Raw genomic sequence first — 22,371 nt, 5'->3', positions numbered from 1 at the left:
GGCCTGCTTCCTGGTTTTCACATTTGTAGGTGGTTAGGGGAAATCTAAGGAGTCGGACTTGCCAACATGTGGAAATCACAGCAAGTTTAGGGGTCGGTGTCCATGAGTTTAAGTTCTATTGAGACGTGGCCAGTTCTGCAGCCTCGGACAGCGTCGGGCCCCTCAGCAGGTGCCGGGCACCTCCCCAGGCCACAGACAGCGCGTCCGCCCCTTAGAGACCCTGGACAGAGGCCCTGCTGTCCTTGTTCCGAGCCCCCTCGAGTGCCATTGGAAACTCGGATCTCCAAAACCCCCTCGGTCCTCTGCAGAGGACATTACAGTGAGTCAGCAGCTGTAGTTGCCCACAGAGCGGAGGGCAGCCATCAGACTTAGACACAAGGGTCCTAAAGGGCGTCCCTGTAGTTCTAGGTGTTGATGACACTACCTTTGATGGCCCCTTCAAGGACCGACGTATTCTAATTATAAAGACAAAACTAAAGAAAGGTTAATTGCTGTTGCATAGGTTCTCTCTTGTTGATTCTGAGTATACAGCAGTTATTACTCGGGCAGACGCATGGTTGTGAGCTCGTCGGCATGGCCGGTGTTGGTTGGTCTCATTGACCTCTGAGGCTGGCTGTTGCATTTGACTCGAGATGCGTAGGATGAAGCTTTCTTGTCGGCTGCTCTGCAGGCCCGGGTTTCACCCACACCGCAGTGGGGAGCCCGAGGAGCTCAGCAGGACCCTGAGCAGAGGCCACCGCGCTGTCTGGCCTTGAGCAGCTCCCCGCAGTGGGGCCGGGGGCTCTGGGTGGTGGGCGGTGCCCCCCCCTGAGGGGAACGCAGCCAGATGGGGGGCGTCCCGCTCCCTCCTCGAGCTTCTCCGCTGACTGGTGTCCACGCCGGAGAATAGCGTTTGAGAAAAGGGGGTGACAGTTTAGAAAACAGTAGTGGCATTTGGCGTTGCCGCCTCCCCCTCCAGAACTTCGTCCCCCCGTCAGGGGCCTGTTCAGGGTGGGGCCAGCGTGCTGGAGCCAAGAACCCACCTGTGAACAGCTGTCTCCCCCTTAACCTTCCCCATCTCGTCAGCACGCCCTGGGGGCTCCTGTGCACGGAGGTTTGGGATGTAGCACCAACCAGCTGCCCAAAGCTGACGGAGGCGGCGAACCCAAGAGACAGCGGAGCAAACGGACGCAGAGGACAGGGGAGAAGGCGGCCCCACGCTCCAAGAAGCGGAGAAAGGATGAGGAGGAGAAACAGGCCGTGCACATGACTCCCGACACCTTCGCCCACCTGAAACAGGTGAGCCTTTCCTCGTAGCCCCTTTGGAAATTCAAGGGTGTGGGGTCATCAGATGCTTATTCGACCCTAAAGTGAGAGTTACGGGGATGAGGCAGACCTCGGCAAGGAGCCTGACGGTATCCCTGTCTGCACATGGGCAGCTTGCCCCACTGGCCCCAGGGGACAGTGACCTCGCAGGGGCAGGGGGTGGTTAGCACCCAGAGACGTGCAGCGGGGGGTATCTCCCCGCAAGCAGCTCCGGTCCTGCACCCTCGTACTTGCTGCCAAGGAGGGGGGCGCATGGGCCCCCCCCCCCCCGTGCCTGGCCTCAGGCTGCACCCTGACCCTCGCTGAGCCCCAATAAGGAACGGGCTCGCTCATTAGATGCCTGGCAGCGTCCCTTTAAGACAGGTCAGAATAGAGCTTATTTCAGAGTAGCGCCCAGATTCTGCAGCCTCTCACTCAGCCCAGCATTTTAATTGGTGAAATTTTTAAGTCTACTTTTTCTCACGCCTGTCTGACCAAGTTGCCTCGGGTCTTAGAAAAGTTGAGAACCGCCCTCTGTTGTTGACCATGTGCATCACTCTCGAATGTGTTTTTCAATAGCAGCTCTCTCTGCTCCCTCTAATGGAACCAATCATTGGAGTGAACTTTGCGCACTTTCTTCCTTATGGCAGTGGCCAATTTAATAGTGGGAACCGACTTCTAGGAGCTTTTGGCAGTGCTACCCTTGACGGGGTTTCGGATTACTATTCTCAGTTGCTCTACAAGGTATGTTCCTCTGCCCGAGCGCCACCTCGCTTCCTCGCCGGACGCGCAGCAGCGCTGGCGGAGCGCGTGGTGTTTTTTCCGTCTCGTTCCCATCTGACCTCCCGAGTCCCGCTGAAACGCCAGTTCAGTGGGCAGGCCCATGTCTTCCTGCCGAAGGGTTTCGGATGTGAACACTTAAAAATTTTTGTTCAGAGAATCGAAATTGTGAAAACATGTCCAACTGTATCTCCATGGCGGAGAAAATACAGGGTGGGACGAAAGTAGGTTTACAGTCGGGAGTGCGCAAACAGAGCTTATTCTTGAGTCATTGTTTACCGTTGCCGTGGTTTTCCACGCGAGCAGCCGTAAACCTACTTCTGCCCCACCCTGTATTTATTTCCCCGTAATCTCTTTTTAACTCTTAAATCCAAATTCATAGTAAATAGTGAGGGTAAAAAATGTTGTTAGGAATTTACCCAGAAAAATTAAATGAGAAAAAAAAATTTTTAATGCGTTTTATCTAATTAGGCACTAATTACAATTCTGCATTAATTTTTACGCTAGTAAGAAAATGTCAGCCTAAGGCAAGTTTACCTTCTGGCATTATTTACTAAACGAAGTTTTGCGATGGCCTTAGTAGACACTCTTTATTTCACATCTGACTTAGGTGAAATGGGTTTTCTGTAACAATATTCGATAGTGTCGCCCATTCTCCTGAGGACTTCTCTCCTCCCTTGACGGTTCAAGTCGCTGCCTCGCGATGCTCCCCTCATCCCGGGTGCTGGCTTTGCTCTGCGGGGAGAACGCAGCCTCTCGCCCCTCTGCTCTGCCTCTGGCTGTCCTCCAGCACGAGTCGTTCATCCTCAGGAAGCCCTTGGTCTTGGCCAGACTTGCAGTTCACCTTGCACTCAGTTTGCACATTGTACTGGTAGATCCCCGCAGTCGAGAGCAGACGGCAGACGGGGGGACGGAGGTGCAGCAGCAGGGGGAGGCGTGCAGAGGGGCGTGACCATTCGGTCACTTGAGTGCCCCTGCTCCTGCCTTTGCTTCCTCAGGGGCCCGAGACAGGCCAGGCTCCCGCAGCTCGCGCGGGAGCTGTGCTGATGGAAACAGGGCCACGCGTTCTCAAGTGTTTTATGGAACCGGGGCACGTCTTAGTGAGAACTGAGTGAAGGAATCTTTGAGAACTGTTTACATTCACTGCTTGAGGTTTGAAGCTGTCCTTCACTGGCTACAGCCACACGTGACAGGAGCTGCGTAGGGTCCCATCAGGCATGGTGTGCCCCTGCTTCCCTCAGAGCCGAGTGTCGGGCGGGGCCGAGTGAGTGGAGGGGCGTGTGTGCCCGCCCGAGCACTGGTTGCCCGGGAAAGCCTCTCGGCCTGGGACGTTTGCCCTTCTTTTCGGTGTGACGTAGAGAGGAGGCGGCATCTGGGCTGCATTCCGGCAGCCTCGCTCCCCATGTGCTAAAACTTCACAGAACTGTATTTTAGCAAGGTTGTGGCTTATTTGCTCAGTAGCATGTAATTTAAAATTTTTTGGTCTCCTGCAGCAGAATAATTTAAGTAATCCTCCAACACCCCCTGCCTCTCTTCCTCCTACACCACCTCCTATGGCTTGTCAGAAGATGGCCAATGGCTTTGCGACAACTGAGGAACTTGCTGGAAAAGCCGGAATGTTAGTGACCCACGAAGGTACGGTGGCAACGCCTCTGACGTGACGCCTCGCTGCGCGTGCCTCTGCCCACGCGTGCGCTGCTCACTCGGCCCCGCGGTTCTGACCCAGTGCCTTCATGGTCCTTTGTTTGCTTTTCCAGTTACCAAAAGTCTAGGATCTAAACCGTTTCCGCTGCCGTTCCGGCCCCAGGACGACTTGCTGGCCAGAGCCGTTGCTCAGGGCCCGAAGACCATCGACGTGCCGGCCTCGCTGCCCACCCCGCCGCACAACAACCTGGAGGAGCTAAGGTAGAAGGTCCTTTTCCCGCAGATGTCTTGCAGCTGTCACGTGTTTATTTCTAAGTGGACATATGTATGTGTTCAGCATAGTATCTGCAGGAGTAGCCTCTTAAGGGCATTTAAGGGGTAACACTTGGCGAATAACTTTCTTCAGAATTTGAAGTTTATAAAACATCTTTGCTACTGAATAAAATTAGTTTGTGACTTGTTGAAATCGTGCCTGGCCGGGAGTTAAATAACGATGGAGTGGACGGTGAGGCCATGGGAATCTCCGCATCCCGTTTTTCAGACGCATGGCCCCCTCCGCTGTGGGCACAGTGGGCGGGCCTCGTTGGTGTTCTCGGGTCTGCGGCGAAAGCAGACAGCTCGCGGGGGAGGGTGCTGAATGACTGTCCCGCCCACAGCTCTGTAACTTCTTCCATCGGCTGTCAGGCCCGCCTTGTGGCGGGGAGAGTCTGGCAGCCCCGCCCCAGCCCCACCGGGCGCGGGAGGGCTGCTTCCTGACCTCCCCAGAGCCTGCTCTGCCCCTGGCCGAGGAGCTGAGGACTCCCTTCCGACGACGAGGGAGACGTCATCCAGTCCAGGGCTCTCACTTGCCCAGTGAGACAGCCGTGGACCAGAGAGGAGGCGCTTGTTCCGACTGGGAGCCCGGGTCTCCTTGCCCCTCTCCCTCCCTGCCAGGATGGCCAAGCCTGTAACCCCACAGCTGCCGTGGGGGGGCGGGACTCTGCTTGTGCCGGCCTCCAAGGGGGCTCGGTCTGGGGGCTGTGCCAGGGTCTCCTTCAGCGTGGCAGCGTCCCTGGGCTCCTGGGGCGTCCCGCCCCGTGTAGCCTAAGACCACACTCGCCCTCCAGCCCCCGTCACCTTGGTAATCTAGCTTCCCAGGTCACTGCCAAGTGCAGAGAACCTCAGGGCCATGCTGGCGGAGGGGGTGGCGGCGGGGGGCGGCGGCGGGGGCATCGGCCAGGGTGGGTCTGTGCGTGCTGACTCATGGCATTGGTTCTCCTGCAGGATGCAGGACCACGGGGGTGACCGGGACACGCCCGACAGCTTCGTCCCCTCCTCCTCCCCCGAGAGCGTGGTGGGGGTGGAGGTGCGCAGGTACCCGGACCTGGCGTCGGTCAAAGAGGAGCCTCCGGAGCCCGTGCAGTCCCCCATCATCCCAATACTTCCCAGCACCGTGGGGAGAGGTAGGGGCACACCCGGCCTCGGCGGGTCCCCAGCAGTGGGTGGGTTTGCTGGCGTGTGCACTAGGAGTCTGGAAAGTAGTAACTAATTAACACTCGGTCCTCCCTGTCTCCTGCCCACCCCCCACCCCCGCCCCCGGTTCTCCCCCCAGGTTCAGAGTCCAGGCGGAACGATGTCAAAACCGAGCCAGGCGCCTTCCTGTTCGCACCACCTTTCGGGGCGTCCCCCAATGGCCCCCGGTCGGGCCTCATATCCGTGGCCATCACCCTGCACCCGGCCGCTGCTGAGGTAAAGCTCTCGTGGGCCTGGCGGCGTGATCTTAGAGGTGTGGCAGGCGGTGGTCTTGAGATGTGCCGTAGGGTCATGGAGGGGGAAAGGTCGAAGGTGGTAGGCTAGGAGTCGGAGCCGCTGCAGACAGACATGCTGGCCGCATTGCTGAGCCCTGGGAGCAAGTGTTCGGTGGACCCTGGGCTCAGTCCAGCCGGAGAGCCGGATGGAGCTGGAGTTCTTTCATGGTAGTCAGAGGTCGCATGCTGTGCACTCAGAGAGAGACCTCCGTCACCATTTGCAGCGAGGGCTAAGCGATGGAAAACAGCTGTCAAATTTGAGTATTGTGCAGGCGGCCGCTGCTTGAACTATGAATTGCCGAGTGAATCGCCGAGTCATCGTTGGGGGGCCTTGACTCCATGAAGACACTGGACTGGCGGCCGCGCTGGTCCGACGGTGCGATTTGGTGGCGGTCAGCGTGCGGCGGGCCTGTGTCCCCGGGGCTGTCTGGCTCGCCCTCGTGCCGTGTCCCTGCACACCCGTGGAGCGGCCCCACGCGCTCAGGGCTGCCGTCAGCGGGGGCTCTTCACGGGGACTGCATGTGTGGGGACTGGACGAGGGGACCGGCTGCTCAAGCGGCCTTTGCCCCAAGGCTCCGGCCCGAACGGAAGCGGTCGGGTGGCTGGCCAGGCGGGCGGCTGCAGGCAGCCGCTCTCCGGAGGGCGGCGCAGGCTCACAGCCCAGGCTCACGGGCCTTTCCCTTGCAGAACGTCGGCAGCGTTGTGGCCGCTTTTTCCGACCTGCTCCGCGTCCGCGTGCCCAACAGCTACGAGGTCAGTAGCGCTCCAGACGGTCCGTCCGTGGGTGTGGTCCACAGCCACAGAGCAAACCCAGGTTTGGAGTATCGACAGCATCTGTTTCTCCGTGGGCACCCACCAGGATCTGCCGCACCCCCCCGATTGGCGAGCTCATTCCGGCTGAAGCCGCCCCTCATGCCGTTTCCTCCCGACGAGCAATGGTGAGCTGGTGTGGGCGTCGGCCTCGGGCTCCCTGTGTGTCCGCGGGCCGTGCTCATGTGAGGTCTTGCTGCGGTGTTAACCAGTAGCAGGCAGCATCTGGGAGTGTGGACGCCAGTGACCTAACCATGGGGGGTGTCCTGCGGGGTGATGTGACCTCTGGGGCAGGGGCCTTGGGGTGCTGGCTTGCAGCACGCTGCCCGGAAGCGTCTTCTGTTTTCTGCATGCCCTGCCCTCCCCTCCCACGAGGGCCACACTATGTCCAGAGGGCTGGGACCCACCGGATTCCTGTTTTTCTGCCCCTTCCATCACTGCTTGCGCACCCACTGCACAGGGGCCGCCGTCCCCAGCGGGGTGGCCGTGCCTTCTCTGGGCCGGCTCCCTCCTGGGCCTCTGGTCTGTCCTCCTACGGACCCCACTCCCACCCCCACCTCCTCTGCAGCCAGCCCTGTGGCCTGTTTCTGTCCTGGTGCTGCTACCAGAACCCAGCGGTCCCCCAGTCCTCGTCTCCGAGCTCTGGCTGAGAGTCGCCGGGGTTGGGTTTGAACTTCCAGCCTCTCGCTGCTCCTGCCTTCCCATCGCCTCTGCTTCCCCCACTGTCCTGTCAGCGTGCCCTGCACAGAGTCCCGGCTCTCCTCTCCTGGCTCTGGAACTCGGCTTAGCTCTCTCTGTCCAAGCCAGACTTCCGACTCTCGCACACATGCCTCTTCATGTCCCGCAAAATGTCTCTGTGCCGTCGTAATGCTCCAGGAACACCGGCCCCCGACTCACTGCCCGCAGACCGGGTGGGGACGTGCGCCGTGTCCGTGCCGCCTGCGCCAAGCTCCCTTCTCTGTCCCCCAGGGCACGCACATCGTAGGTGCCTCGGCACCTCTGCCGGGAAGATGGGGTTTCTGTGCAGCAGCGGAGTGACGGGGGTCGGCTCGGGGAGCCGCGGGGAGAAGGCGCTGGGGCAGCGTGACGCCAGCACCACCAGGTGGTGGCCGCCCCCTTCGTCCCTGACAAGACTCTCGCCCCCAGGTCTGTCTGTGCACAAGGAGGCCGGCCACGGCGCGGCAGAGGGCGCGGCCCTCAGGACGCGGTGGTGCTGCCACTGCAAGGTGGTCATCCTGGGGAGCGGCGTGCGCAAGTCTCTCAGGGACCTGGCCTTCGGGGACAAGGTACTTGGACGTCCCTTCTCCATCCCTGGCTCCGCCCCCCTGGAAGTGTCCTGGGCAGCACTGTGCTGCCCCGTCCTGGTGACCACACGGGACACGTGGTCCTGGCAGTGCGTCAGCAGGCATGCGATGCGGGCAGGCTGATGGCTGCAGCAGACTTGCACTGGGTGCAGTGAAACACGTTGTCAAGTAGTGCCACGGAGCGTGGAGAGGGGAGTGTATTTGTGCATTTAGCTCCCCTGAGGCTGCACTACATGCCAAGTAGGCGCGTAGTTCTGTCTTTACTCCTAAGACAGGAAGCTCCTTTCACCTTCGACGTGAGATGCCAGCCAACACTCTGTGCAGAACTTGTGTGTGTTTGGCTGGGACTTGGCGAGACCCCCACACGTTTCTCTTTGCTTTTCAGGATTCGCGCGAAAGCTCCAGCAGAACGGAAAAGGACATCGTCTTCTGTAGCAATAACTGCTTTATTCTCTACGCTTCGACCGCACAAGCAAAAACCCTGGAAAGCAAGGTAACATTAGTCCAGTTTCAGTTGATGCGTGGTGTCCAGGGAGCACCAGAGAGGAACTCAGGGCTGCCCGGAGAGCGGCTCCAGCAGCCATCGGCCCGGTTGGCGGTTGCAGGGGACGCATCAGTCGCAGAGGGGACAGGCCTGCGTTGCGACTCAGGGGTTCAGAACGGAGGGAAACCCTGACGCTAGATGTTGATCTTACTCAGTGACACACGCCTTAGTTGAACCACAACCATCTGCGGAATGCCACGTGTACGGTTTTCCTGGTCTCTCCCCGGGGAGCCTGTTGGCAGACACGGGTGAGCTCAGTCCGTGTGCGTCAGGGAGAAGCTGCTTTGCTCTGACTCTGGTCGCCGTGGCCCACGCCACTTAACTCTGTGGTGTGTGTCTGAGTGTGAGGTCAGTGCAGGTGTTCGGTTTTCTGGAACAGCCGTGTGTTCCTGTGACTTGCTTGCTTCTTTAAGATGTGTGTCTAATGACCCTGACCACAGTGTCCCGCCCCCCTCAGATGCGCACTGCAGTGTCTGGAGACACGCCGGCCTGCCACCCCCGCGGTCGCCGCAGCGTGACAGCCCCGTGTGTGGGCAGGGCCGCACAGTGTGTGTGTGTCAGCCCCCGCCTGGCCGCCTTTGTGCCGCAGACGCCTGCTAGGTCGTCCCGTGCTGCTGCCAGCGGCAGGGTCCCGTTGCTTTTCCGTGGGCGCATCGGCCCTGGTGCGCACACCCAGCACTTCTCCTGAGCCCGTGCGCCTGCAGCGGCACGGCAGCGACTCTGTCTCCGGGCAGTGGTGAACAGCGCTGCAGCGAGCGTGAGTCCAAAGCCGCAGGTGGAGTCGCTGGGTCGCAGGCAGCTCTGATCTGGGGGAGACTCCGCCCTGCTTTCCCCAGAGGCGGCACCAGTGTGCACTCCCCCCGGCAGTGCACGAGGGCCCCTTTCTCCGCGTCCGTGCCGGCGCTGGTCGGCTGGCTCATTGACAGCGGCCGTCCGACCGTGTGAGCTGATGCCTCGCTGTGGCTTCCACCTGCGTCTCTGACGGTTCGTGTGCTGGGCGCCTCTTCCTGTGTCCGCGGGCCGTGTGCGGCGGACAGCGTGCCCTCGGTCCCTGCGCGGCCGGGGTGGGTCTTCCCCGGCGCTCATACTGCCCGTCGCCCCGCCCCCAGGATCTCGAGCTCCGGGGTCTCCCTGGGGAGAACCTCCCGAGACTCATTTTGCTGACGGAAAGTACACCCTGGGGCGTGAAAGCTGAGTGGCGTGCCAGACAGGTTTAGACTCGAACGCGTAGTTTGTTTCGCTTCTGTGAGGGAAGGATGTTTTCTTCTGGCAGTGTCTGCAGTTGGGCTGCAGTTCCAGGCTGCTTCTGGGTTCTCTGTGAAGTGTGTCCTGTCCTCAGTGGGCGCACTGGGTGGGGGCGGAGGGCATGGGAAAGGGGATCCACGGGCCAGGGGTGTCCACTCGGGGTGCTCTACCTGACGGGCCCCTGCTGCAGCTTCTCTCTCAGCTCGGCACTCTCCGAGGCTGAGTTTGACCCCGGAGAGCTTCCGAGCAGAGTCCTGTGCTCACTGACGGGGCGGGGGGGGGGGGGGGGGGGGGGGGGGGGCTCCCCTCCGCTCACGTGCGTGCCAGCCAGGAAGCTGAGACGAGCAGACCAGGGTGCGGAGAGCAGGGAGGAGCTCACGGGGGCCTTTCCGAAGGGCTCATCTGGCTTCCAGAAGCGCTGTTCCCCCGTGCCCAGGAAATCCGCTGGCCCCTCCACGGTGCAGCGCGGGCCTCTCTGGCTGTGTTCTGGGTGGAAACGGGGGACAGCAGCGCCCCTCCAGGGCTGCGGCCTCATGCAGAAGGCCTGTGGCAGGCGACCTGCAGCTGCCTCCCCCCAGCCCCGTCTCTGCACACGCACGCTCACACGCAGGGGTCGACATGGACTTGCGTGGGGCGGGGCCTCACCGCTTACTAGCTTACTACAGGCTCTGTCCCCTGCCCCTGGGTCGCACACGTCAAGCCACGTGGCTTTTCAGCTCAACAAGCGTTGCTTTCAGAGCTTGTGAAACGCCTTTGTCTCTGTCGCCCAGGAGCCCGCCCCTGCGCTGCCGCAGTCGCCTGTGAAGGAGACGCCCGCCCGCGCGCTGCACCAGTACAGCACCAACGTGTCCGCCCTGGACGTGCACTGCCTGCCGCAGCTGCGGGAGGCCGCCTCCCCCCCGGCCTCACCTCCCATCGCCTTCCCGCCCGCACTCGAAGCAGCCAAAGTCGAGGCGAAGCCGGATGAGCTCAAGGTCACAGTCAAGTTGAAGCCCCGGCTGAGGACTGTGCACGGCGGGTTTGAAGACGGCAGGCCGGTCCCCAAGAAGTGGAGGGGCATGAAGTGGAAGAAGTGGAGCGTGCACTTCGTGGTCCCCAAGGGCTCCTTCCAGCCCCCCCGCGAGGACGAGATCGACGAGTTCCTCGGGAAGCTGGGCACGTCCCTGCGGCCGGACCCCGTGCCCCGAGACTACCGCAAGTGCTGCTTCTGCCACGAGGAGGGCGACGGCCTGACGGACGGGCCGGCGCGGCTGCTCAACCTGGACCTGGACCTGTGGGTGCACCTGAACTGCGCGCTGTGGTCCACGGAGGTCTACGAGACCCAGGCGGGCGCGCTGATCAACGTGGAGCTGGCCCTGCGCAGGGGCCTGCACATGAAGTGCGTCTTCTGCCACCGGACGGGCGCCACCAGCGGGTGCCACCGGCTGCGGTGCACCAACCTTTACCACTTCACCTGCGCCATGAAAGCACAATGCATGTTTTTTAAGGATAAGACCATGCTCTGCCCCATGCACAAACCCAAGGGCGTGCATGAGCAGGAGCTGAACTACTTCGCGGTCTTCCGGAGGGTGTACGTGCAGCGGGACGAGGTGCGGCAGATCGCCAGCATCGTGCAGCGCGGCGAGCGCGAGCACACCTTCCGCGTGGGGAGCCTCATCTTCCACGCCCTCGGCCAGCTGCTCCCGCACCAGATGCAGGCCTTCCACGCGCCCACGGCGCTCTTCCCCGTGGGCTACGAGGCCAGCCGCCTGTACTGGAGCACGCGCTACGCCCACCGCCGCTGCCGCTACCTCTGCTGCATCGAGGAGAAGGACGGGCGGCCCGTGTTCGTCGTCAGGGTGGTGGAGCAGGGCCACGAGGACCTCGTCCTGAGCGGCGCCTCCCCCAAAGGTGAGAGGCGGCCGCGCCGCGGGCGGCTGCGCGCCGCTGTTCCCCTCCCGTGCGTTCCTTGCTTTTCAGCGACAGGCAGGGTCCCGTTTGCGAGCGCGGGCCTGAACTTGCTGTGCGTGCGACTTGCCCTTTGCCGCACAGCTTCCCGAACAGTCGCTACACTCCCTCTAAGTCAGGATACCTAGTCAGACACGGAGTGGGGCAAACAGAAACATGGGTCAGTGAAGGCTGCTGCCGTCTATGTGGGGGGCCCTCTTCTCAGTGTCACACGGAGGGCACACCCCACCACCTGTCGGGCGGGTTCTGTGGGTCGTCTCACTCAAAGCGAGAAAGCAGACACTTAGCTTTGACCTCCAGCGCTAAGCCTGGATGTCACTGGCACTGTGGTGTGGAAAGTACTTGGTGCCCTGGCAGGTGGCTCGGCTGGTTCTCGCGTCCCAGTCACCAAGGTTGTGGGGTCAGCCCCTGGTCAGGGCACAAACAGGAGTCACCCAGTGAGTGCACGAGCAAGGGAATTAAAAATCTGTGTGTGTGTGTGTGTGTGTCTTTTCTCTCTCCCCCTCCGTTTCTCCCTATAAAATCAGTAGATTTTTTAAAATGTATTGGAAAACTGCCGTTAGTAGTTTTTAAAAAATGTATGAAAATGCTCTAAAGATGATTCCAATAAAAATATAAACTTCACGATTTAATTTATATCTGAGACGAAAGTAACTCTTCTAGAGATACCAGTAATTGGACCCTCTAAAATCTGGTATGTTACACGGCCAGTAGAACATGAATTGACTACTCTCATAAAGTCAGTTGTTTTAAATATTCCTTTTCACTTTTCCTGCTTAATAGCCTTCACGTATCCTCGTCTCTTCCTCCAGACACCAGGGTGTCTCCAACAGCTTCTGCCGGTGGGCCATGTCTGGGCCTCACCTGGCTCGGGGGCTGGGGCACCTGCGAGGGTCGGTCTCCATTCTGCTCTGGGTCTCCGGCTGCATCCCACTCGCCTCCCTGTTGAGCTAGTTTGTCATACACACTTTTTGTTTGTTTGTTTGTTTTGGTTTGTATGTAGGTGTTTGGGATCAAATTCTGGAGCCTGTGGCCTGCGTGAGGAGAAAATCTGAAATGCTCCAGCTTTTCCCCGCGTACTTGAAGGGGGAGGACCTGTTCGGCCTGACCGTCTCGGCAGTGGCTCGGATTGCGGAATCAGTGAGTGCGGCGTGAGGCGGGCCTGCCCCGGGGTGGCCGCTCTGTCGCATGCTGTGGCCTGTGTGGCCAGCGGGCTCATGCCGGCCTCACGTGTGGCATCATGGCTCATTGGGGCATCTCAGCGAGGGTTCACGTCCACTCGGCCAGGCGGCCCACACAGCCCCATAGGGCTGCCCTCCCCGAGGCCCCGAGCTCCCCTGCCCTCAGGGCTCTCGAGTACCCGCCCCTGACCGGGGGTCCGCAGCCACCCTCAGGCGACGGGAGAATGCGTGTCTCCCCTCGGAGGTCGTCTAGGGTCACAAGCACGTGTGCCAATCAGTCCGCCCTCCTTTCTGGGAAACTGCGTGATTCTAAGCATTTTTTTCCTCTTTTTTTGAGTAATAAAAACTCCTTGGCAGGCTTTCTTGGGAGGAGCAGAGGACCCCAAAGCCGTGGGACGGGGGGCCCCGTTGCTCCCTCAAGGAAAGGGCCCGGCTGCACGGTGTGTCTGCCGTGTCTGTCGAGAGACACAGTCACGGGGACCCACCGCGGAAAGCCTTGTGCCGCGTAAATCGTACGGGTCCCTGCAAAGCCACCCGCGTGCTCCGGGGGCGCTGAGGGTGGTCCCGTCACCGTGTCCAAGTCAGGTGGAGAGCAGCGAGGCGCCGTCACGAGAGCGACCTGTTTGGTGTTTAACCAAACCTATGTTTTGAAGTCCAAAGACTTCCACGTTGCTATTGACTCACGGAAAGAGCCCCGTGAGAACCCATCTGCCCCGCCCCCACCCCTGTTGGGGGAGGGTGGTGTCGCAGGTCCCCCCACCCCACAGGCCCGCACACGGGGTGTCACGGAGCTCCGCTTTGACACCGAGTGTGGGTGTCCGCACTCCAGCGCGGAGCGCAGGCCGAGCACGCTCGCTTCGGCGCGTTTTCGGGGATGCCAGCGCGTTCCGTCCACACGGGTGGGGCCGGGGCGGTGCCCGGCGGGCCCGGTCGAGTGCGTGCGCCTGCTGTGCTTCCTTCCAGCTGCCCGGGGTTGAGGCCTGCGAGAACTACACCTTCCGCTACGGCCGGAACCCCCTCATGGAGCTCCCTCTGGCCGTCAACCCCACAGGCTGTGCCCGGTCCGAGCCCAAAATGAGTGCCCATGTCAAGAGGTTTGTGTTAAGGTATTTTGTTTTAACTTCACATAGTACAGCCCAGGGTTTCTAGGCGTCTTAGTGGTTTTTGTGCTTGATCTGTCTGCCGCTTACAAACCCTGCTGTCCCTGGCTGCGTCTGCCCGAGCACACCCGAGACCGCGCCGTGGGGCTCCGCTAGGCAGCTTTCCGTGTGCGCGCTCGCCACCGCGGGTGGCGTCCGCCGGCCCCGCGAGAGGCTCAGAGGGGTCTTCACTTGTCCTTCCTCTCTCCCGCCGGCACGCCCTGGTCCGCAGGCCGCACACCCTGAACAGCACCAGCACCTCCAAGTCCTTCCAGAGCACGGTCACCGGGAGCTGAACGCGCCCTACAGCAAGCAGTTCGTGCACTCCAAGTCGTCGCAGTACCGGAAGATGAAGACCGAGTGGAAGTCCAACGTGTACCTGGCCCGCTCGCGCATCCAGGTGGGAGGACGCCCTTCTTGGGGCAGGGCGGGGCGGGGCGGGTCCGGCAAGGGGGAGTGGCCCTGGTGCGTGCAAAGGGTTCGCTCGTGGCTCGGGGTCAGGTCGCATCCCGCCGGCTCCCGGTCTGCAAAGTGAGCGAGGGCACAAGCAAGTGGGGAGCCACTGGGCCCCGACCTCCACACGCACCGCGGCGGGCCCTGGCCTCCGCGCTCCATGCGTGCGCTCGCGCACTTGTGGGAATAGACCAGTCTGACGAAAACATTTTCAGAAGGAGCTCCCGTTTTGGAGGTTATGTTTTGACAGCTTCTTCCCTGGTGGAGCCTTGTGGGATGTGGCACGGGCGCAGCCGTCCGCAGACCCGCACAGAAACGTGTGCCGTGCAGCCCGCGCTCACCGAGCGGCAGGCCCGGCCGCCAGAGGCCCAGCCGGCGTCTGCCCTGGGAGTCCCTGGTTGGGATTGGCGCTCAGGTTCCAGCGCAGGCTCCGCCTCCCCGCTTCGGTCCCCGCCTCCCTGTCTGCAGCTCCGCGGCCTGCCTGCCTCCCCCCGGCCCCACCCAGCAGCCACTGTGGTCCCTGCAGAACCGAGGTCTCACGACAGTCCCCTGCCTGCCCTCGTTCAGGCTCTTGTTCCTTCGCTGGAACGTTTCCCTCTTCTCTGGAAGGTCTTACAATGTTTCCTTTTACTGGGTTTTTTTTTTTTTTTTTTTTTAAGGTTTTATTTTTTAGAGATAGGGGGAGGAAGGAAGGGTGGAAAAGAAACATCGATGTGTAAGGGAAACATCAATCTGCTGCCTCTCACATGCCCCCAGCCAGGGACTGAGCCCACACCCAGGCACATGCCCTGACTGGGAATCGAACCAACAGCCCTTTGGTTCACAGACCTGCACTCAACCTATTGAGCCACACCAGCCAGGGCCTTTTCTTTATTCTTGATGTTTGGGTATTTAACAACAACACACCTGCGTCTGGGCCAGGGTCGCGTTGGTTTACTGATTCTCTCCCTCGGTGAGCCCTCTCTGGGGGGCAGCGTGGCCTCCAGTCTGAGCAGCGTTGTCCTGTTGTCCTGGGAGCCCCTCCCCACTTTGCACAGGATGGGCGCGTACTAGACCCTAGACCCCTCAAATCCGGGACCACAGCCTGGACCCACCAGCAGCACCGGCTCCACCAGGCCCCACTAAGACCTGCGGGTTTGGGCCCCCGTCTTGAGCAGCCCCTCTCACCGCCTTCCCCTCTGCCGGCTTTGTTCTCGGTCTGAGACCTCTGCTTACCTGCCGATGTCTTTTTTTTTTTTTTTTTTTTTTTTAAATAGCTCCTTGTGTGTTGGGCCTGGGCTCCGGCAGCGGTGCTGACGCCCTGCCACAGCGGGCGCCTGCCGTTTCCCCCGTTGCGAGGCCGCGCAGCCCGCTCGCCCGTCCTGTGCGTGCGCGTTGCTGGCACTGCCTCACCGTTGTAGTGGTCCCGTAGCTGCCTGCGTTCGGTCTGCCGTCTTAACACGCACGTGTTTTTCCATGTGCTCCCTCTGTCCCGCCTGCCCCCAAGGGGCCACGCCGCTGCCACCTCCTCCATGTGCACACGTGAGCGTGGGTTCAAGTCGTCCCTGTTCCTCGGCATCGCTTTTCACTGGTGCTCGGGCTCTAGCCCGGCCGCGGCCGCCTGCCCTCATTCTCTGCCGCAGCTCCGTCGTGCCTGGAGGCACCGAGCAGACGCTGACGGACCGTCCACCTCGGACGAGCGTTGTCCTTCGTGTGCAGCTTCTCCGGAAACTGCCAGGGCAGCCCCCGCGTGCTGACCGCCTCACGCCCACAGGCCAGCGCCCAGGAGTCCGGGTCTCTGAACACCCGGGCGCTTCTCGTCGCAGTGGCTGCGGCGGGACTGGGCCCCCGGCCACAGCAGACATTGCGGCGTCTTTGTCTTGCTGCCAGCGGCCGAGCGTGGGTGGTGCCGCAGGTTCAGTCGCAGATGAGTGGCGTTCGGGGTCTGCCCTTCGTGAGCTGCGTGTCCGTGGCCGTTGCCCCGGCAGTGAGGCCTTGCGGTTCGGTGTTTGCCGGGCGGACCCGGAGGTGCGGCTTCTGCCCGCACGCAGAGGTGGGGACTCCCGGCAGCGAGGCGCACCCTGCCCTGTGGCCCTCGCGCGTCGAGACGGCGGCGTGTGCGCGTCGTCTCTCAGATGGTGTCCCCTCGGAGCTCCCGCTTCCTTCCGTGCGGGAGAGATGCGGCCCTGCCGCCGCGGGGACGGCCGTGCGGGGCACCGCCCGGCCCGCTTCGTCCGCCCTGGGCCCTGTCTGGGCGCCAGGGGTGAGCGGCTTCCTCCGCTCTTCCAGGAAACAGTTTGTCTCGCGGGACACAGGCCTCCCTCGCCCCCGTGGCTCCCAGGCGGTGCCCGTGGAGGAACGTGTCCGGGGTCCCCGTGTGTCCCAGAACCCCCTGGCGTCTCCGCTGCTGTCGGGCGGTGGCAGCGGGGCGTGCGGAACTCAGACTGGGGGACGAGAGCACGAGTCTTCCTGGGACCCGCCGACCGTCTCAGGATGCTGCCCCTCCCAGGTCCGTCACCCTGATGGCCGTGGGTGGTGTAGGCGAGATGGGGCCTTCCGGGCCACCGTCCGGCACGTCTCGTCAGCAGGCTCAGAACTTGCTGTCGGGGTGTAAGTTGACTTTCTCGGGAGCCGTTTTTCTGCCCAGCGCCCATCAGTAAGCTAGCTGCTCCCGTTCCGCGCTCGCGCCCTACAGTTGGCCCCGGGCCCTTTCTTCGTTGCATGTGTGGTCATGTGCGGCCCCCGTAGGAGTCATGGGGTGGGACACAAGGCAAACCCCCAGGGCCATTGGCCTGTTGAGCCGGTGGGACCTCGCGTGGCAGCACGAGGGAGGCCAGAGTGCCTGGTGCGGAGTGGGGCCAGCCGGCCGGTGGCGCCAGAAACCGAGCACGTGAAGGGCGCAGACCAGGCGGGGGCGGCGGGATGAGAGCGGTGTGGGCGCCGGCCCTCAGGCAGCACGGGCAGGAAGCGTCTCGGGGTCGGGGTGGCGCCTGCCGCGTGGCTGTTGACAGGACCCTCGAGAGAGAGATGGCCCAGGCGCGCTGTCCGAGAACCGGGCGCTTCTGGGACACGTGCGCTCCCCCCGCAGGGGCTGGGCCTGTACGCCGCCAGGGACATCGAGAAGCACACCATGGTCATCGAGTATATCGGGACCATCATCCGGAACGAGGTGGCCAACAGGAAGGAGAAGCTGTACGAGTCTCAGGTGAGGGCCGAGGGGTGGGCCCGGGGCTGCCGCTCTGGGATCGGCCTGGAGCAAACGCTGTTCCCGGAGGTTGTGCCTCCTCCTCTCGCCCGCTGGCCGTCTCTCCCCTGTCCGTGTCCTTGGCACGGGCGTGTGTGGGTGTGCGAGCCCGGCTGGGCGGCGGCCGGTCTGCTCGTTGGTCGCCGTGGGTGGTGTGTGTGTTCACATCCACTCTCGGCGTGAGGCCCTGTGAGTGGGGTGGGGTCCGTTCCCGCTCGCCCGAGGAGGGGCCTCCCCAACATGGGCGTGACCTCGGGGCGCGGCTCTGAGTGGCCTCTCTTTCAGAACCGGGGCGTGTACATGTTCCGCATGGACAACGACCACGTGATCGATGCGACGCTCACGGGCGGGCCTGCCAGGTGAGGTGCAGCCGTCCGCGCGGGCCCGGTGCGCAGTCGGGGGCGGGATGGACAGCTCAGGGCGAGGGAGCCCCGGAGAGCGTTCCCGTGCTTGGGCTGATGGAAGTGTGCGTAGGAAGCAGCTCGCCCCGTGAGCCGCAGGTTTTCGAAGCACCCGCTGACCGACCGTTTTCTGAAACGGCGGTTCGCAGGTACATCAACCACTCGTGTGCCCCCAACTGCGTGGCGGAGGTGGTGACGTTCGAGAGAGGACACAAGATCATCATCAGCTCCAGCCGCAGGATCCAGAAGGGAGAGGAGGTGAGGCCGTGGTGGCGGGAGCCGGTCGTCGGGTGCGGGCGCCGGGGCACACTGCCCCTCCCCACAGCCGCACCCCCGTCCCCTGGTGTCCTGGTCACCGTCACTGGCAGCAGCCCCCATGTGGCGGTCTCCCACACGGCAGTGCTGAGCGCCTGTGCACCGCCCCTCTCCACACCCCTCCTCCATTCCTGCGCCCCTTGCCGGGCCTCATCTCCTGTGCCACAGGCCCCTCCCCTCCCCTCCCCCTCCCCCTCCTCGCAGCGGGGCAGGGCCCTCCTTTAAAGACCAAGCCTGGCTGTGAGCAGGTGACCAGAGCCCGTCACGCCACCGTTGCTCCGGCACCCTCCGGACCCCCGGGGCTCATGCGGGGGTCCCCTCAGGGCGGCGGGCAGCAGGGCTGGGGCTGCGTGTGCTCACACCGGAGTACACGCTTCCCAGCTGTGCGCGCCCGCAGATTTTTGAGCAGTTTGGCTACTTTATTATTTTTCCTTTTCTTCAACATGCTAAACGCTGACCTTGACACTTGTTTCTTTGGTCTCACAGATGACAGTTAAGGTTGTTGTTAGTTTCATTGCCTCCTTTCCATTCCCCAACTGTGTCACGGCGTGGCCAGCGCACGGAGTGGTGGCTCCTCGCTCCGGAGCCGGCATGGACCGCGAAGCCGCCGGCAGGCTGCCCGCATCTGCAGGAAGCCACCCTCCTGCCTGGGGCCCAGGGTCCGAGTGCCTCCCTGTGTCGGGGGCCCTGGCCCACCTCGAACAGGACCGTGGGGCTCTCTGTCTGTGTTTTTTGGTCATTTTTGCAGAGTCCCCTTTCTTAAATCGAGAGCTGACCCGAGGCCCGTTTTGCACATCTTGACGTAACTTGACGGGTCCCTGAGAGCGAGTGTGAGAAGCTCTCCAGGTGCTGTGAGCACACCGCCCCGCAGGAGTCAGGTGCCCGGGGGCTGCCCCGGGGGAGTCCGCAGACTCTCAGCCACCTGACCGCAGGGTTGGTCTGTGCTAACAAGCCTGTGCGCCCTGCAGAAGGGCGTCTGTGAGATGCTCTTCTGAGTGAGGGGCAGTGGAGGAGAGAGAGAGAGACGGGGGTGCAAAGGCGAGTCCCCTCGGCCCAGCTTAGGTGCTCTGTGGCGGGGGGTGGGGGGGCACCTGCCCACGTGGCCCACCTGCAGGAGCAGCGTGGTGTGAGGTGACAGTGCACCTCTGGCCGGCACGCTTCCTTATATCTGGTTGGTTCTGCAAACACCGTCCCATCCCCGCCCCCGATTTCCTCTGTCCCTCCGGGACCCCAGGTAAACTCAGCCAGGCCTGCTCCTTTACCTGTTCCCGAGGTCCCCCAGTGCCCCCCGCCCCCGAGGAACTCAGCACAGCGGGTCTTCCCGTGCCTCTGCGTGCTGTGCGGGTCGCAAGCCCCGGGCGGGCGGCGGCAGCCCCCCGCGGCCCCTCTCACCCTGTGTCTTTGCCGTGGGCAGCTGTGCTACGACTACAAGTTCGACTTCGAGGACGACCAGCACAAGATCCCGTGCCACTGCGGAGCGGTCAACTGCCGCAAGTGGATGAACTGAGCGCGGCCTCGGGCTCGGCGGGCGGCACGTCCCTGGGAAGGAGCGACTCCACGCACCGTTTGGATTTGGCAGCAGAAAGATTTTTTTTTCTGTTCTATGACTCTGAAAACTAGCTTCTGGGAGTTCCGAGGTCCTTGGTCCTTAGTCCTCGGTCCTCGGGCGGAGCGGCCCCGGAACGCCGGCGCGGCCGAGGCCGCCGGGACTTGCAGAGTGGTCCAGCACTTTTTCTTTTCCTTCCTTCCTTTCCTTTCTGTGGGTGGGTTTTGTTCTGTTTCGTTGTTAGTCTCACTGAGGAGAACCTTTCACTGGGGCAAAGAGCCGACGGCTGCCCCGCCCCGGGGCAGGGCCCTTCCTATGAATGTAAGACTGAAATCACCAGCGAGAGGGGGCGTCGGGGCGCCGGCCGCGGCCTCGCGGGAGACGGGGGCGGGCCCTCTGCGTCAGAGTTTCTATTGCAGTAGACACCACTGAACACGGAATGTACTGAAATGACTTCCTTAGGGATAGAGCTAAGGGATAATAACTTGCACTAAAACACATTTAAATACTTGATTCCATGAGTCAGTTTATTGTAGTTTTTGATTTCTGTAAAATAAGAGAAACTTTTTGTATTTATTATTGAATAAGTGAATGAAGCTATTTTTAAATAAAAGTTAGAAGAAAGCCAAGCTGCTGCTGTTACCTGCAGAACTAACAAAACCTGTTACTTTGTACAAATATGTAAATATTTTGAGAATAAAAATACAGAATAAAAATAGTTATTGACCAAACGCTACCAGGCTCTGCAGCAGCTCGGGTGCTTACACAGTGTCCACAGGGATGTCACGACACGACTTTGCGTTACTAAGTGCGCCATCATGATTACGTAATAACCAAAAGTTCAACCTGGAGTGTTCGGGGTTTTTTGGAAACTATGGTCGATTAGTACTTAATGTTTTATACACCTTCCTTCCGACGGAACAGCCGCGACGACCACTTTTGTAGCTGTTTTGGTAATTCGAACTGATTTTTTCCTATTCTATTGTTGCATCCCTGCTCCTTCAGTCAGGTTTTTTGTGCTCACACTTTGTGATAACTGTGAATGACTGCTTCAGAAGACACCCAGGTGGAGGCTGAGTTTTTTCCAGCAAAAGTAGTTTTGATTAGAACTTTGTCTCGGCCACAAAGAATCATGTAAACGTACTAGGATCGTGTAGCAGGAACTCAGATCTAACTCTCTAGCCTTCTGTTTGACACAAACATTTGGAGAGGAGTTTTTTAAAACAGGACAGACGCACCGTGACCAGGCTGGCCGCTGCAGGGCTCCGGCAGAGGGGCTTTGGAAGATGTGATTTTAAAGTGTGTTTGTATGAACTGTTTGTTTACATTTCTTTAATAAAAAACACACTGTTTTGTGTTTGCTTGTAGAAATTTAATCAGCATTTTGAACCAGGTTAGCTTTTTATTTTGTACTTAAACTTCTGGTACTGACACTTCACAGACTGAGTATATGATGAAGTTTTCGTGTGCACAACTCGAGTGGGCTGTAAGCTGGTGGTCTAGTCAGTGACGCAGTTCTGAACTTGTAATGTATATGGCATGATGTATTTTTATCTTACAGAATAAATCAATTGTATATATTTTTCTCTTGATAAATAGCTGTATGAAATTTGTTTCCTGAATATTTTTCTTCTCTTGTACAATACTCTGACATCCTACCAGTATTTGTCCCACCGGGTTTTTGTTTTGTTTTCTGTTCTGTATAATAGTATCTAATGTTGGCAAAAAATTGAATTTTTGAAGTATACAGAGTGTTATGGGTTTTGGAATTTGTGGACACAGATTTAGAAGATCACCATTTACAAATAAAATATTTTACATCTATAAAAGCCACCTGCATCTCTGTTAACCCGTCTCGTGTTCCGGTTTGAGCTCTGCAAGGGACAGCTCCTACAGGCCACCCGCGGCCGGGCCCTCTGGGAGTCGGGTGCTGGCGTCATCCCCTCGGCTCCCTTCTGAGGGAGCTCAGGGGCAAGTTTGTAACATAGAGACAGTCTCTTCCTCGCAGTTGAATGAAGAAGGGAACTTCAGCTTCTGATTAAGAAGTGTTTGTTACGCTTTATTCCCTTGTTTACCAAGTCCAGTTCTGTTTAACTGTTAAATTGTTCCCCGAGCTTTGCTGTACGTGGTGCAGGCTGTATTTGGTCTGTAATACTGCCGGCATTGAACACATTTAACTTAAGGGGCTGAGAATTAAAATTGTTCAGAATCCCCCTAAAGATTTATTTTCTTACCTTAGAGATGCTTATTACAATTTGTGAAGGAAGCTGAGGCCCTTTATGTGTGTTATCTTTCCTACTTTCAGTAAAAATTCTATGTACGATGTTAACTACATTTTACTTTCAGTTGTTTTTCCATTTTCCAATCACAGTTGATCTATAGTCTTGTGTTAGTTTCAGGTGCACGACACGGTGCTTGGACATTCCATGGTGACCGTCCCTGTGAGTCCAGTGCCGCTCCGACGTCACACGGTCACTGCGGTTTTACTGGCTGCGTGTCTGGGGCCACGCTCTACGTCCCCATGACTGTTCCCATCCCTGGCAGTCGCTGCTTTGTGATCCCTTTTCCCTTGCGCCCCCTCCCGCGCCCACCAACCCCACTACATTGGGCGGCCATTCGTTCATTCTTTGTGCCTGTGGGTTTGTTTCTGTTTGCTCGGTTGTTTCTTAGACCCCACGTGTAAGTGGCATTATGTGGTATTTCTCTCTCTCTGTCTGACCGACTGCAGCGTGCACGCCGTCTCGGCCTGTCCGTCCACGCCCACCACG

The 22,371-nt window shown here is 60.2% G+C and overlaps 1 protein-coding gene across 1 annotated transcript in view; it reads left to right on the top strand.

Moving 5' to 3' along the window:
• The window catches only part of KMT2C (lysine methyltransferase 2C), a 204,599-nt gene extending 183,284 nt beyond the window's left edge, over positions 1-21,315 (top strand). The window contains 17 exon segments of the mRNA XM_036011061.1: positions 1,066-1,278; positions 3,558-3,699; positions 3,822-3,969; positions 4,972-5,150; positions 5,300-5,436; positions 6,183-6,441; positions 7,452-7,591; positions 7,995-8,102; positions 10,169-11,288; positions 12,349-12,485; positions 13,490-13,632; positions 13,898-13,953; positions 13,956-14,065; positions 17,186-17,302; positions 17,627-17,700; positions 17,892-18,000; positions 19,472-21,315. Of these exon segments, the coding sequence (XP_035866954.1) occupies positions 1,066-1,278; positions 3,558-3,699; positions 3,822-3,969; positions 4,972-5,150; positions 5,300-5,436; positions 6,183-6,441; positions 7,452-7,591; positions 7,995-8,102; positions 10,169-11,288; positions 12,349-12,485; positions 13,490-13,632; positions 13,898-13,953; positions 13,956-14,065; positions 17,186-17,302; positions 17,627-17,700; positions 17,892-18,000; positions 19,472-19,564 (3,285 nt within the window). The 3' untranslated portion in view covers positions 19,565-21,315.
• Positions 21,316-22,371: the final 1,056 nt, after the last annotated feature.

The sequence above is a fragment of the Phyllostomus discolor genome, chromosome 10 (genome assembly GCF_004126475.2).
Source record: "Phyllostomus discolor isolate MPI-MPIP mPhyDis1 chromosome 10, mPhyDis1.pri.v3, whole genome shotgun sequence".
Classification (NCBI taxonomy): Eukaryota; Metazoa; Chordata; class Mammalia; order Chiroptera; family Phyllostomidae; genus Phyllostomus; species Phyllostomus discolor.
This window is presented reverse-complemented; position numbering and strand designations above follow the sequence as displayed.